Source organism: Cnephaeus nilssonii (assembly GCF_951640355.1).
Source record: "Cnephaeus nilssonii genome assembly, chromosome: 14".
NCBI classification, from domain to species: Eukaryota; Metazoa; Chordata; class Mammalia; order Chiroptera; family Vespertilionidae; genus Cnephaeus; species Cnephaeus nilssonii.
In genome coordinates this window covers 78,637,395-78,654,102 of record NC_137085.1, presented here as the reverse complement: position 1 = coordinate 78,654,102, position 16,708 = coordinate 78,637,395, and the positions used below count along the sequence as shown (strand labels likewise).

The 16,708-nt window shown below is 43.5% G+C and overlaps 1 protein-coding gene across 7 annotated transcripts in view; it reads left to right on the top strand.

Moving 5' to 3' along the window:
• Positions 1–2,697: 2,697 nt before the first annotated feature.
• Positions 2,698–16,708, top strand: part of TUBGCP5 (tubulin gamma complex component 5) — a 105,911-nt gene continuing 91,900 nt past the window's right edge. For 2 of the 7 annotated variants that reach the window (XM_079790391.1, XM_079790397.1), the window contains exons 1-3: positions 2,698–2,856; positions 5,240–5,293; positions 5,407–5,515. In XM_079790391.1, the coding sequence (XP_079646517.1) occupies positions 2,711–2,856; positions 5,240–5,293; positions 5,407–5,515 (309 nt within the window). In that variant the 5' untranslated portion in view covers positions 2,698–2,710. Of the gene's footprint in view, positions 2,857–5,239; positions 5,294–5,405; positions 5,516–15,640; positions 15,659–16,708 lie in introns of those variants that run through there. The other 5 variants (XM_079790393.1, XM_079790392.1, XM_079790395.1 and 2 more) reach the window with 4 other exon arrangements.

Below are 16,708 nucleotides of genomic sequence, written 5' to 3'. Positions count from 1 at the left end.
GATTCAGCATGTCTCTATCGAAATCAAGTGGTAGTAAAAATAAACGAAAAATTGCTGACGAACATCGAAATTTCCAAGAAAAGTGAGAATTGGAGTATTTTTGCTGTGAAGCAAAAAATAAAATAACCTGCTTGATATGTAATAATGCTGTTGGTGTACCAAAGTTATACAACATCCATTGTCACTATGAACTACATAAATCAAAATATGATAATTACGAGGGATTAATGAGACAAGAAAAGTTGAAAGAGCTCAAGTTGGGACTGAAAACACAACAGTGCATGGTTACTAAAGCATCACAAGAAAGGGAAGCGGGGGTGCACGCAAGCTAAGTCTTGTCGGCGTTGATAGATAAACACCCGAAACCTTTTACTGACGGTGGTTTCATCAAGGAATGTCTAATTAAAGCTGCAGAAATTGTTCTGGAAATGTGAAGTCTTTTCAAACAATCTCTTTGTCTCGAAATACAGTTGCGGGAAAAGTTACTGATTTGGCCGACAATTTAAGTGTTCAGATCAAAGCAAAAACATCTGGTTTCTAAGCTTTTTCCATTGGCTGTGACGAGAGTATGGACATTGGAGGCGTAGCTCAGTTAGCTGTGTTTCTTCGTGCTTGCGACACGGATTTCAACATGTTTGAGGAGTTATTGGAACTAGTACCGATATATAACACTAGCACAGGACAAGATGTATTTAATTATGTTTTTAAACTTCTGCAAAAATACAATCTACCTCTCTCAAAATTAACTTCTGTAGCTACAGATAGAGCTCCTTCAATGACCGGAAAAAACAATGGTTTCGTGGCATTATTGCAAAAAAAAAAGTGAAATTTATGATGAATCCAAGATTCATCATACGCATTGCATTTATACATCAAGATTTATTATGCGTGAAGATAATAAACATGGAAAATGTGATGACATATACCAAAAAAATTATCAATTTCATAAGATCTCAAAGTTTAAATCAGCGACAGTTCTCTGCTTTCTTAAGCGAATTAGCGAGTATTCCGGCTTGTCCTACTATGCCAAGGTAGGGTGGCTATCCTGCTCCAAGGTTCTTACACAATTCTGGGACTTGGAAGAAGAAATATGTCAGTCCTTAACTAAAAATCAAGACACAAGCCTGTTTTTTGACTCTCTATGGTTGCAAGATTTATCCTTCACGGTTGATATAATAAACCACTTATACAAATTGAACTTAAAACTGCAAGGAAAAGATCAGATTATTACAAATATGTGTGACCAAGTCAAAGCATTCAGATGTAAGCTAGTTCCTTGGGGAAAGCAGTTGAAAAATGAAGATTTAATGCACTTTCCGACATGCAACATGAACAAATTAAATTTAGGTGAAATCGTATCAAAAATACGCAGAAAAAATGTTTAAGTCATAGAACCGAATTTGAAACAAGGTTTGCAGATTTTAAATTTCTGGAAGACAAGTCTTCTTCAATGTTTTCAATAAATATAGAATCAGTACCTAATCAAATGCAAATGGAGGTCATTGAAATCCAGTGCGATTCAGATTTGAAGGCAAAATTCAGTGAAGTTGGCATGCCTGAATCTTACAAATATTTACCTGCTAGGTTTGAAAATACTAGAAAATTCACATATGAAATTATTTCCATGTTTGGAAGTACTTATCGGTGTGAGCAGTTATTACGATTATGAAAGGAAATAAGCCTCCTGTCAGGTCCAGGATTACTGGCGCTCACCTGGGTCCGTTTGGAAGGGGATCTCTGCGAACAAGATTTCCGCCCAAGTAGGAAAGACAGTCGCAGAGAAGACACGCCAAGTGTCAGGAAGAAAACATTAATTTTATCATTGCTCTTGTCCTTTTTGTTTTTACAGTATACTTTTTGTATTAAACCTATGTTTCTATGAACATTGGAGCTTTTGTTTTTTTGCAGCCCACATAAACTTAAACCTTGTCTATTTGGCCCGCTAGCCTTCGAGTTAGCCCAGCGTGGCTAGACTGTCTCGGGATTTTTCTTGTCACATCACCACAGGAATGCAGTGCAATAAACCACACGAAAACCGAGCTCCCTAAAGGAAAAAATGAAGGTCTATGTCATAGGTTTCAGAATGCTTGTGAGCAATAATTAACAAAATGTAAAGGTACCGTTTTAATTAGAACAGCAAAGACAGCTTTGGGCCGGGGTGACTAAGTCCTTCCCCGGCCACCAGGAGGCGCAGCGCTCGGCCAGGCCGCCGCCGCTGCCGGATCCCGCGGAGGCCCCGCGGAGCAGCTCGGAGGGCACCCGCGTGCAGCAGCCTTTCACTCCGCAGTGTCGTCGGACAGGCTGTCACAGGGGTCCCGAGGCCGTGCTTCACATCCGGTGGCCACCTCACAGCCGCACTCCGAGGCGCCGGGGCAGGGGGAGTGCACTGACAGCCAACCGGCTGCTCCCAAGCACCAGCACTTAAACCAGCCCCGGTCACGCAGGGCCCGGAATGAATCTGATGAACAAACCGCTACCTCTCCAGGGACGCTCCCAAACTTAGGCGGGGAGATTGGAAAAGGCAGGCTCGGCCGCCAGCCAGGATCCGCCCGGCTATCGCGAGAGCAACCTCAGCCTTTCCCACACAAAACGCAGTGGGACTCTAACTCTCGCGAGAGCAGCCTCTAAAGCGGAGCGCGGTGACGGAGAGAAATCTCGCGAGAGCGAGTGCGACCCCCCGAGGGTACTTGGCGCCCGGGAGCGGAGAAACATGGCGCGGCCAGAGCCGTCCTGGCGCCGGCTGAACCCGCATCTGGAGCGCGACGTGCGGGAGCTCGTGCGCCACGTGGCGGGCCTCCGGGACGATGCGGACCCCAACTTCCAGCTCTGCCTGCACTTCGCCTGGTCCAACTTCAGGTGAGGGGCGCGGGGCGCGGGCCGGGCGCGGGCTGTGCGGTGTTCGCTCCTCGCCGGCGGCAGCAGAACGGTTCCTGCCGTAGGCACTGCGTCCCCTGATGCACTAGCACAGCTTCCGGATTTATCTAGTTTAAACACTTAAATGAAGTCAGAGCTCCTAGTGTCCTTTATGGAAGATGTAAATTAGACAATACTGTTAGGATTATTATCTGTGATGGAATTTTATTACTAAAAGAATGTCAGTGTTAATATACCAGATTAATTTCAATAGAAATCTTGAATACCAAACAGTTTTTCAAAATCAGTGATCTTGAGTTTCAACCTTAATGATCATACATGAAGTTCCTACTTGATTTACAATGAGAATAGACGAGGTAGAAGCCCGCCAAGTTTCTAAAATAATAAACTCAGTTCTTAAATGTAACTTAACAGAATGTTTTTTTCTACAGATTGAATGAACTATTTTTTGATTTTCTTTTTCTTATTTTTTATTGAGCATATTGGGGTGACATCCTATCTAATAATAGAGTAACATGTAAATTACCATCACTCCGCTACGCCCACGATTGGGTGGCGGGAGGCTGGGGGGCAGGACTCGGGGTGGCCTATCCAGCCTTTGAGAGGCATGGATCGGCTGCCACTGAGGGGGGCTGCCCTGCTGTTGAGAGGCGCCGCTGATGGGGCCTGCCGCAGACACCCAGCTGCACCTCTCAATGGCAGGGTAGCCAGGTGTCTGCGGCAGCCCCCCTCAGTGGCCATTGAGAGGCGCAGGGGGTGGGACTCCCGCCCCCTGCACCTCTCAACAGCAGGGTAGCCCCCCTCAGCGGCCGCGGACCATCAAAAGTGGGGGAGCTGGGTGCCTGTCCGCTGGTGCACCAGGCCTTTCAGAAGCCTCAGCTGGAGGCTTCTGAAAGGCCTGGTGCACCAGCGGACAGGCACCCAGCTCCACCGCGAAAAGTGAAAGCGTGTAGGGGACCCTACACGTGCATGATTCAATCATGCACTGGCCCTCTAGTTAGTTAATAAAATAATGTAGGTTTCAGGTGTACAATTCTATACTACACCACCCCAAGTCAAGTCTCCTTCCATCACCGTTTATTTCCCCTATACCCTCTTCTTCCTCCCCCAACTTATTTTTATTTTTCAATTACAGGTGACATTCAATATTATTTTATTAGTTTCAAGTGTACAGCATACTAGTAGTGATTAAGTATTTATGAAGTTTCCGAAGTGATCTCCCTGGCAGAGGAGGGAAGTTGGGGGTGACCGGGTCTGCAGGGAAGGGCAGTTGGGGGGAACCCAGGCCTGCTGGGGAGAGCAGTTAGGGGTGACCAGGCCTGCATGGGAGGGCAGTTAGGGGCAAACAGGCTGGCAGGGGAGCAGTTAGGCATCAATCAGGCTGGCATGGGAGTGGTTAGGGGGTGAGCAGGCTGGCAGGCAGAAGTGGTTAGGGGCAATCAGGAAGGCAGGCAGGCGAGCAGTTGGGAGCCAGCAGTCCTGGATTGTGAGAGGCATGTCCCAGATTGGAGAGGGTGCAGGCTGGACTGTGGGATACACACACACACACACACACACACACACACACACACACACACCCTGTTCACGAATTTCGTGCACCAGGCCTCTAGTCATATTATAGTTGCAGATATTTCTAATATTGTTTATGTCTCACTTTAATGGTAGTTATAGACCCACTGCTAGATCTTAACCCTTTGCACTTACTTGCTTTTTTCTCGATTCCTTTATTCTACTCGGGATTTAATTTTTTAAATACCCCAGATTTTACAAAGCGCGGCAGTAGAATAAAAAACTGGAGTTTCTTTTCATACAAACTTATTTATTTGGATTTTTTTATATTTCAAATTATTGATACATTCAAAGAGTAATTTTAATCTCAAAGCTAACCGTGTTGAGTCACACTCGACATCCAAGTGCAAAAGGTTAATGCTTTAAAAAGGAATGTTTCTTACTTATCACAAACTTAAAAATACTTCACAACTGTATTTCAGTATACTTGGTTTCCTTTGTATTTCATTTTATGATTTAAGAGAGGGGATCCTGACTCTTCACTGGGCTTCATTATGCCATAATAAAAAAATTAGGAACAATATAGGATGTGCTATGCTGGGCTTAAATACAGGCCATTATGGAAAGACAGAGGGTCCAGAGGACAGGTGGGGGTGGCTTGGGATGGCCTGCGTCCTGAAAGGCCCTTTGAGTACTCCCTGAGATGCGTGGTGGTTTGCCTGGATGACGGGGTGAAAGAGCGAGAGGTGCGCTCTGAGCATGGCTGAGTGTAGGGTGTTCGGAGACATGGAGGGCAGTGATACTGGTCTGCTGAGCTAGATGACAAGATTGATGTAAGAATTGCCTTTTGTCTTAGATTTCATCGTTTCTTGGATGTCAACAGTCACAAAGTAGAAAAGACAGTAGAAGGGTAAGTCAGTTTATATGTGTGTGTGTGTATGTACATATTCAAAATATGTGTATTTTTATAGATTTTTTTGTTAATTTAACTTTCTATCAGTACATTTTTTAAATATGTTTTAGAATTTATGAAAAATTCATCATTCATTCTGATCTCGGTAAAGCTGCCAGTTGGAAGAGATTAACTGAGGAATTTCTAAATGCATCGCTCCCGAACATACAGGAAATAAAGGTAGGCGTTGTATTGTGAGAGCTCTGTTGTGTATTTTGCTATTTCCAATCTGATTATTGTCAACTACTTTCTGTTAATTAAACATTAATTCTCTTAGTATTGTTCACGGGCTAAAGCAGAATACGCTGGAAACTGACATAAGTATTGCCATGAAGCCCAGTGTGATTCAGGCTCGAAATGAAAGAACTTCAGCATGTGCTTGTTGAATCATCTCAGCCCCAGTCTGCTGTGAAAATTGAGATAAGAGCCCTGGCCGGTTTGGCTCAGTGGATAGAGCGTCAGCCTGCGGACTAAAGGGTCCCAGGTTCGATTCCAGCCAGGGGCACATGCCTGGGTTGTGGGCTCGATCCCCCCTAGTAGGGGATGTGCAGGAGGCAGCCAATCAATGATTCTCTCTCATCATTGATGTTTCTATCTCTCCATCTCCCTTCCTCTCTGAAATCAATAAAAATATATTTTTTAGAAAATGAAAAGAAAATTGAGATAAGAAATTGACATAAGTAATAGCACTGTCTAGCTATCTCAGGTCTTTTAAATGGCTTCTCAGCACTTGGCAATAGGAACTCCCTGTAGAATGCTCATTAGATGCCAGGTGCTGTTGTGAGCACTTTCGGTCATGGGTCCCCAAGATCACCTTTAGGCTTGATGATGCTCTAGAGAAATTCACAAAACTAAAAATAGCTGCTCTCCTCATGGTTACGGTTTGTTACAGTGAAAGGATCCAGTCAGCGATGAGCAAAGGGAAAGATGCCGAAGGTGAGGCCCAGGAGATACCAGCACAAACTCGAACATACTCCTTTCCAGTGAGTTAAGTGGGAATGCCCTTAACCCTTTGCACTCGCTTGCTTTTTTCTCGATTCCTTTATTCTAATGCTAACCGTGTCGAGTCACACTCGACATCCGAGTGCAAAAGGTTAATCCACCCAGTGGCTGTGTGACAACACATGCAAAGTGTGCAAACCAGGGAAGCTCACCTGAGCCTTGGTGTCCAGGGTTTATATTGGGGTGACTTGTTGCATGGATGTGCAGTACCCATGAGGCTGATCTTAGCAACTCAATCTCCAGCCCCACAGCAGTCAAACTGAGACCTCTGGCATAGGAAAACAGGCATGTTCCATAACTCCCATTGTTAGCATACATGGTCTGGTGTATGGCCGAAAGCCTCTAGCATACAAAAACCCTCTTCTCCACAGGATAGTCCGAGGGCTCGGGTTCTCTCTCAGGAGCCAGTCGAAAGCCAGTCCTGCAGACCTTTGTTTAATCTTCGTGGTAACCTCTGTTATTATTGTTTTTAATATATTTTTTATTGATTTCAGAGAGGAAGGGAAAGAGATATAGAAACATCAATGATGAGAGAGAATCATGGATTGGCTGCCTCCTGCATGACCCCTACTGGGGATTGAGCCCACAACCGAGACATGTGCCCTTGACCGGAATCGAACCGTGACCCTTCAGTCCCCAGGCCGACACTATGTACTGAGCCAAACCAGCTAGGGCAGTACCCTCTATTGATACTGATAGGCTTCCCCTTTGTCTGCACAAAGGTGTGGAATTGGTGTCCTAAGAAAGAGGGCTTTAGACATTTTAAGGAAGGGCTATGAAGGCATTGCTGGAAAAGAGAGCTGCAGTTTCTGAGTCCATGCCGTGAGGGTGAGCGGCACACCCCATATATTGTTCCTGCAAAAGCAGAAGGCACATCTTTTTTATATTTCTTGATTCATTTTGGATAGCTTTCTGGTAGCCTGTAAAATTTAATAAACAGACCCTATGACACCATAATAGTAATAATAAAAATAACGCAAATGTTTTTACAGCACTTATTACATGCCAGGCACTGTTACTCCCATAACCACCACAATCAATAGATACTGTTACAGGACTCATTTTGGGAAGGCAAATGCTTTACATAACTTCAGTTTCATCTATACCAATGAGAATACCTATGTTTTGCAAATAATTAAATGAAACAGTGAGTGTCACTTGTGATTTTTTACCCTGACCTTTTCATGGTCATCCCCGGTCATCCTTCTGTGTGCCCAGCAGTCGGGCTCCCTGCAGGGGCACATCCTGGGTGCCGCGCTGCAGCGCCCTTCCCCTCCTCTCCTGGTGAGCCACCCCACCCTTTCATATTAATTTTAGGCACCTGGAACAAAGAAGATAATCAATATTTGTTGAATAAATAAATCTGTGTGATCCTTTCTGCCCCACTGTCCCTCTCTGCCCCCGTTACACAGGCAGAATTGGTTCCCTTTCTCCCTTACTTTGGCACCTTTGACACATCTGTGGTAGTATAGCAATAACTTACCAGTACATGCCATAAAATCCATCCATTGTGAATATACAGGTTACCGATTTTCAGTAAATATGTAGTTATACAGCAGCAGTTCAGTTTTAGAACGTTTTCTGTTACCCAAAAGTTTCCCTCAGGCCCATGTGAAGTCAGTGCGTGCTTCCATGGCAACACGAGACAACTACTGATGTGCTTGCTGTGTTTATGAATTTGCCTTTCTGGACATTTCATAAATGAGATCACATACAGTTCTTGTGTCTGCTTATTTTCATGATGTTTTTGAGGTTTAGCCATATTCTATTTCTTTTAAAAGCTGAATAGTGTGGCATTTTCTGAATATGCCACATTTTTCTTCACCTGTGAGTGATATTTGGATTAGGCTCTACAGCAGCGGTTCTCAACCTGTGGGTCGAGACTCACAGGTTGAGAACCGCTAGCAGGGTCGCCTAAGACCATCAGAAAACACAGATATTTACATTACGATTCATAACAGTAGCAAGATTACAGTTATGAAATAGCAACAAAAATAATTTTATGGTTGGGGGTCACCACAACGTGAGGAACTGTATTAAAGGGTCGCGGCGTTAGGAAGGTTGAGAACCACTGTCCTAGAGAGTATCTCATTGTGGTTTTGATTTATGTTTCCCTAATGACTGATGATGTTGGGTGTTTCTTTCATGTATTTTTTAGCCACTGATAATGTCTTCTATGATGTCCATTCAAGTCTTTCATCTATTTTTAAATGGGATTTTTTTTTTTTTAAGTACAGACCACGTTTTTAATCCATATCCTTAAATACCAATCTGGGCAACAGCAAAATGAGAAGCCTACATACTCAAAAAATATTTTTTTAGACAACCAAGACATTTTGAATACATGAATGAAAAGCTTGTCGTCATATCCTTAGATACTAGACCTTGAATTTAAAAACTTTTCATTGTTTCCTGTTTTCTCTGTTCCTGACTTTCCTTTATCATAATGTTATTTCTTTCTTTTGGCCAGTCTACAGCTAAATTAAAATTTACAGTCAGATTTACTGAGCCTGTCAGTCTAAGAAATTTTAGCTGTCCCCCACCCACACTATATACGCATCACAGAGATTTACCATTGTGATTCAAAATAACTGAATATTCTAAAGTTTCTTTATTCCAAAAAAATAAATTATATAGCTCTTTTAGGCTTAGGTGTTTTCAATACAAAATGTTAGTATCACCCATCCTGTCCACCATAGGACTGCTCTGAAGAGGAAAAAAAACAAGAGAGCAACCTGAAAGGGGCACCCAAGTTCTCTGTGCGCCCCTGTGGACACCAACACACACACACACACACACACACACACACACACCTCATAATATTTCCACGATTTGGGGGAAGTTGTGAGGGGCGTTCTAGAAAGTTCAGTGACCCTACATTAAAATGAGCTCACAAAAGAAAAGGCCAAACACGCAGATCAGTGAGATCTTGAGTTGAAATCATGAAGTGTATACATGATCGAAAATGTGAAGACTGACCACCCTATACATTTCTGTGTTTAATCAAAGAAGTTCTGCATTAAAAAACCAAATACACACGAAACCTTCCAGATCAGTGATATTTCCACTTCTGAGAATGATTCAGTCCAATTTGAGAATTTCATTTCTGGCAGTACGCTGTACAATCCAGCTTAGGAATTCACTCCGTACAGATGAGAATACATCTGCATTCTAGGCTTTTCCTGCAGGCCACATGGAAGGTGATACTGTCTGGCTAAGTTGCCAAAGGATTCTTCTTGCAGTGTCTCAAATTTATATTTTTATCTATAAAAACATGTCCTATTAGTTAGCACCTTAGGCTCAAGTGAAGTTTTTTGGCACAGAATTCTAGAGTCTTCCTATATAATCTGATAATTCTGATGTCCTTGCCAGAAAATTATGCATCAAAGTACATTTTGAAAATCCTGGTATCCTTTACATCTTTGAATGAGTCCATTCTTTGGAATGGTATTTTTCTTCTTATTGAGTCATCAGTTACTTATATATTCCTCATACAAGTTCTTCATCAGAATAATGATTGACAAACATATTCCTCCAGTTTCTATTTTATCTTCTCAGTAAAAATGTTTTTTAATATTTATTGGGGTCAATGTTACAGATGTCCCCCATTCCCAGGCCTTCCCCACACTGTTGTCTATGTCCATGGGCTATGCATATTTGCATATTCTAACACTAGAGGCCCAGTGCACGAAATTCATGCATGGGACGGGGGGTGTCCCTCAGCCCAGCCTGCACCCTCTCCAATCTGGGACGCCTTGAGGGATGTCTGACTGCCCGTTTAGGCCCAATCACAATCCAGGACTGCTGGCTTCCAACCGCTCTCCTGCCTTTGCCTGATTGCCCCTAATTGCTTCTGCCTGCCAGCCTGATCACCCCAAACCACTCCCCTGCCATCCTGATCAACGCCTAACTTCTCCCCAGCCAGCCCGATTGCCCCTAACTGCCATATGCTGCTGGCCTGATCACCCATAACTGCCCCTCCCTGCCAGTCTGGTCGCCCCTAACTGTCCTCCCCTGCTGGCCTGATCACCCATAACTGCCTTCCCCTTGCTGGCCTGGTCTCCCCCAACTGCCCTCCTTTGCCAGCCTGGTCACACCCAACTGCCCTCCCCTGCAGGCGATCTTGTGTCCACATGGGGGCAGCCATCTTTGACCTCATGGGGGCGGCCATCTTGTGTCTTGGAGTGGTGGTCAATTTGCATATTACTCTTTTATTAAATAGGATGTTTTTTAGTTATCTCTTCCTTTCTACCTCCTCCTACTCTTGAGTCATTCTGTTCCATGTTTCCATGCCACTGGATATATATTATTCATCAGTTTACTTTGTTCGTTAAATTCCACATATTAGTGAGATTGTATGGTATTTTTCTTTTTCTAACTGGCTTATTTCACTTAGCATAATATTCTCCAGGTCCATCCATGCTGTCATTAAGGGTAAGAGCTCCTTTTGTACATTCGCATAGTATTCCATTGTGTAAATGTACCACAGCTTTCTTACCCATTTATCTACTGACTACAAGCCCGGTGCATGAAATTCATGCATAGGTAGGGTTCCTAGGCCTGGCCAGCCATCAGGGCAGGCCAGGACCTTCCTTGGTGGTCAGGGAATGTCATAGCAAGCGATCGAACTCTCGGTCGAACTCCCAAGGGGACACTTTGCACATTAGCCTTTCATATATAGATAGATATAGATATAGATGGGCACTTGGGCTGTTTCTAGATCTTAGCTATTGTAATTAATGCTTCTATGAACATAAGGTTGCATATTCTTTCTGATTGTGTTTTGGGATTTTTAGGATATATTCATAGAAGTGGGATTGCTATGTCAACAGGCAGTTCCATTTTTAATTTTTTTAGTAAACTCCATACTTTTTTCCATAGTGGTTGCACCAGTCTCCATTCCCATCAACAGTATACTAAGGCTACCTTTTCTCCACATCCTCACCAGCACTGTGGCTTGTTAATTTATTGATGATAGCCATTCTGGCAGGTGTGGGGTGATATATTATTGTAGTTTTAATTTACATCTCTCTGATGTTTAGTAACTTTGAGCATCTTTTCATAATTCTATTGGCCATCTGTATGTTGTCTTTGAAAAAGTGTCTATTCAGATCTTTTGCCCAATTTTAATTGCATTGTTTGTCTTCCTGGTGTTGAGTTGTGTGAGTTCTTTGTATATTCTGGAAATTAACCCCTTATCATATGTATCATTGGCAAATCTGTTCTCCCATAATTAAGTTCCCTTTTAATTTTGTTGGTGGTTTGCTTTCCTGTGTAGAAGCTTTGTAGTTTGCTGTGGTCCCATTTGTTTATTTTTTCTTTTGTTTCTCTAGTCATAGGAGATATATCAGTGAAAATACCGCTACGTGAGATGTCTTAGCTTTTTAAGGTTTTGTGACACATTTAAGTCGTTTATTCATTTTGAGTTTATTCTTGTGTATGGTGTAAGTTGGTGATCTAGTTTCACTTTTTTTTTGCATGTGTCTGACCAATTTTCCTAACACCATTTATCCAAAAGATTATCTTTACTCCATTGTATTCTCTTGACTCCGTTGTCAAATACTAATTGATATTCATCTTGGTTCATTTCTGAGGTCTCTTTTCTGTTCCATTGATCTACATGCCAGTTCTTGTGCCAATACTGTTTTGATTACAATGGCTTTGTAATATAGTTTGATATCCAATATTGTGACCCTCCAACTTTGTTCTTCTTTCTCAAAATTGCTATGACTATATGGGGTCTTTTTTGGTTTCATATAAATTTTTGGAATACTTTTTCTAGATATGTGAAACATGCCATTGGTATTTTAATAGAGATTGCATTGAATCTGTAATATTGCTTTGGTAGTATGGACATTTTAATGATACTAATTCTTCCAATCCATGAACACAGTATTTGCTTCCACTTGTTTGTATCTTCCTCTATTTCCTTTTTTCAATGTCCTATTGTTTTCCTAGTACTGGTCCTTTACCACCTTGTTTATTTCCACATATCTTATTTTTTTGTTGAAATGGTATACATATAAGATTGTTCATCTTAGTTTCTCTCTCTGAGAGTTCATTATTGGTGCATAAAAATGCCATGGATTTTGGGGTGTTAATTTTGTATTCATAGGTTCTGAATTCATTTATTAAATCTGGTAGGTTTTATGGAGTCTTTAGGGTTGTCTGTGTATAGTATCATGTGAATAATGAGTTTTTCTTTCTCCTTCCAATTTGGATACCTTCTATTTCTTCTTATGTTTGATCGCTATCGCTAGGACTTGCAGTACTATCCTATATAATAAAAGGCCAGGGACCATAAGTGGAACAACCAGTTGCCACGAGGTGCATTGACCACCTCTCAGTCCCGTGGCCCGTGAGCAGCAGCAGGCAGGGTGGCAGGGAGGGACTGGGGACTGGCAAGTGGGCAGAACGGCTGACCTCTTGGTCCCTCCCCGCAGCCCGCAGGCTTCGATGGATCAGCGATGATGAACAGGGGAGCCGGGGTGGGTGGCGAAAGGACCAGGCTGGCTGTCAGGCCGTTGGGATCCCCAGCTCATCCCTGGCTGTTCCGGGGCTCAGGCCGGCGGGAAAGCACCGACTTCACCTCCATGCCCGTGCGCCAGGCCAGCCGCTGATGGAACACGCTGCCTGCTTGGGGCCGTTCACGGAGGCGGCACCGCTGCTGCTGGGGCTTGCAGCGCTGACGGAAGCTGTGGGGCGCACCCGCGACCTACCCACCCCGGCAGCGGAGGCCTGGGGACTGGCGAACAGGCAGAAGATGGTCCTGATCACAGGCTATGCCTAGGGACCCTACCCACACAACTTCATGCGCTGGGCCTCTAGTGTTGAATAAGAGTACTGAAAGAGGGCATCCCTGTTTTGTTCTTGTTCTTAGGGGAAATGGTTTTCGTTTTTGCCCATTTAGTGGGAGTGATGTTGGCTGTAGTATATGGTTTTTATTATGTTGAGGTATGAACCTTCTATTCCCCCTTTTCTGAGAGTTTTTATCAAAAAAGCATGTTGGATTTTGTCGAATGCATTTTCTGCATCTATTGATATGATCATGTGATTTTTGTCTTGCAATATGTTTATGTGCTCTATTATGTTTATTGATTCATGAATATTGTACCAGATTTGCATTCCTGGAATAAATCCCACTTGTGATGCCGGGGTCTTAATCCAGCATCTAGAAGGGTTCAGGAATCTGAAGAAGGCGCTGTATGTAAATTAATAAAGAGTCCAGAGACTAAACATAATTTTGGAAGGCATTTTGGGGAGCCAAAGAAAACTTAGCTAAAGAAACCAAGTTCTCCTGTCTCTCTAGACCTCTTGCTTTTTAACACAAACTAGCGGCCCATTGCAGGAATATTCCTGCAAGAATAGGGCTTCCTGCAGCCTGAGCGAAGCTCCCTCCCATCTCCGCTGCCTCGCTCCCACCCGTCTCCGCTGCCTCGCTCCCACCCGTCTCCTCTGCCTCGCTCCCACCTGTCTCTGCTGCCTCGCTCCCTCCCTCCCGTCTCCTCTGCCTCGCTCCCACCCGTCTCCTCTGCCTCGCTCCCACCCGTCTCCTCTGCCTCGCTCCCACCTGTCTCTGCTGCCTCGCTCCCTCCCTCCCGTCTCCTCTGCCTCGCTCCCTCCCTCCCGTCTCCTCTGCCTCGCTCCCACCTGTCTCCGCTGCCTCGCTCCCTCCCTCCCGTCTCCTCTGCCTCGCTCCCACCCACCCGTCTCCTCTGCCTCACTCCCACCCGTCTCCTCTGCCTCGCTCCCACCCGTCTCTGCTGCCTCGCTCCCTCCCTCCCGTCTCCTCTGCCTCGCTCCCTCCCATCTCATCTGCCTCGCTCCCTCCCGTCTCATCTGCCTCGCTCCCTCCCATCTCCTCTGCCTCGCTCCCTCCCGTCTCATCTGCCTCGCTCCCTCCCATCTCCACTGCCTCGCTCCCTCCCTCCAGTCTCCGCTGCCTCACTCCCTCCCTCCAGTCTCTGCTGCCTCGCTCCCTCCCTCCCGTCTCCGGTGCCTCGCTCACTTCCTTCTCCCCTGGCCCCGCCTGCTTCCCTCTTTTCTCCGCCGCCTCGCTTGCTTACTTCTCTGCAGCTTTGTTCCCTTCTGCAGTGCTTGGCTTCCTTCTCCACTGTCTTCAGTCTTCCCTCTGCGCCTGGATATGCAAGTAAACCGCCATCTTGGTTGGGATAATTTGCATATCACTCTTGATTGGCTGGTGGGCGTGGCTTGTGGGTGTAGCGGAGTAATATGGTAATTTGCATATTACTCTTTTATTAGATAGGATTGTCCTAAGGCAAGGTAGATATACACATCAAAGGCTAAGGTTTAGTATACAGAATCCATTGTCAAATTGGGGGAACTGCATTTGGCTGTTCAGGTGTTTGGCCAGCAGGAGGCAATAACATGTAGATTGAAATGCTCTCAGCTGTCTGGCAGCAAGCAATCATTTATGCATCCTTTTCAGGTTTGGGGAAATGCCCTCAGCCATTTCCAACAGGCAATAATATGTATTTTCCATATTGCTGAAGGCTCAAGGTCCACCAACCTTTTGATGAACTTCTTGAATTTATGACCTGCTGGAATTAGCTTCTGGCACACTTGGTCGTGGTGTATGATCTTTATAATATATTTTGTGTTCGATTTGCTAAAATTTTTTTGTGAACTTTAGCATCTGTGTTCATCAGGGATATTGGCCTGTTGTTCTCTTTCTTTGTCTGAGTTTTGGAAGGTTGTATTTTTCTAGGAATATGTCCAATTTGTCCCATTTGTTGAAATAGAAGTTGTTCTTAGTGTTGTTGTTTTTATGATCCTTTATATTTCTGTGGGGTCACTTGTTACTTCACCTTTTTCGCTTCTGATTTTGTTTATTTGGGTCCTCTCTCTTTGTTTCCTTATGAGTCTGGCTAGAGATTCATCAATCTTGTTTATCCTTTTTGAAGAACCAGTTCTTGGTTTAATTGATCTTTTGTGGGGGGGTTTTATCTCTATGTCATTTATTTCCACTCTGATCTTTATTATATCCTTCCTTCTACTTATTCTGGGCTTTTCTTATTGTTTTTTTTCTAATTCTTTAAGTTGTTATGTTAGATAACTTATTACCAGTTTTTCTTGTTTTTTTGTTTTGTTTCTTGAGGTAGGCCTGTAGTGTTATGAACTTCCCTCTCAGTACTGTTTTCACTGTGTTCCATAGATTTTGGATTGTTGTGTGTTCATTTTTATTTGTTTCCATGATGGTTTTTTTTTAAATATATTTTATTGACTTTTTACAGAGAGGAAGGGAAACATCGATGAGCTGCCTCCTGCACACCCCCTCCTGGGGATGTGCCCGCAACCAAGGTACATGCCCTTGACTGGAATTGAACCTGGGACCCTCTATCCACTGAGCCAAACCATGGAGCTCCCTTAGTCTTTTTTTTTTTTTTTTTTTGGTCTGCAAAACTCCTGATTTCACCGTCAATTTTGAATGATAGCCTTGCTAAATAGAGTATTCTTGGATTCAGTCCCTTGCTTTTCATCACTTTGTAACTTCATGCCATTCTCTTCTGGCCTGATGTGTTTCTGTTGAGAAATTAGTTGATAATCTAATGGGAGATCCCTTGTAGGTGGTTTTCTGTCTCTCTCTTGTAGCCTTTAATAGTCTTTCTTTGTCTTTTACATTTGCCAGTTTAATTATGATATGTCTTTTTTTTTTCCTAACCCTAACCCTTAACCCCTAACCCCTACCCCAACCCTAACCCTAACCCTAACCCTATATGATATGTCTTAGAGTAAGTCTTTTTGGGTTCATCTTGATTGGGACTCTGTACTTCCTGGACTTGTGTGACTTTTTCTTCACAAAGTTAGGGAAGTTTTCTGTCATTATTTCTTTAGACAGGTTTCCTATTTCTTGCTCAGCTTCCTCTCCTTCTGGCACCCCTTTGGTGAAGATGTTGTTTTGATTTGTGTTGTACCAAAGCTCCTTTAAATTCTCTGGCTTTAAACATTTTTTTTTTTTAGTTGCTGCTCTGCTTGGTGTCTTTTTCTACCTTGTCTTCTAACTTGCTAATTCGGTCCTGAACTTCTTCTAGTCTACTGTTGAAACCTTCCATCATGGTCTTTATTGCCTGCATTCTTCATTTTCTCTTGATTCTTTTCATGTTGGTGTATTTCTCATTCAGCTCCTTATAATTCTCATTGAGCTGCTTGTATTTCTCATTCAGCTGTTTGTGCATCCTTATAACCATTATTCTGAATTCTTTCTTTGACCCATTAAATTCTGGTGATTCTTCCTTCTTTCATTTACAAGTTGTTTCTTTGTCTCTCCATTTTTGCTGTTCCTTTGTATTTGTTTCTATGTATTAGATCAAGCTGCTATGCCACCCAGATGTTTGGTGTTGGTCAAATGTT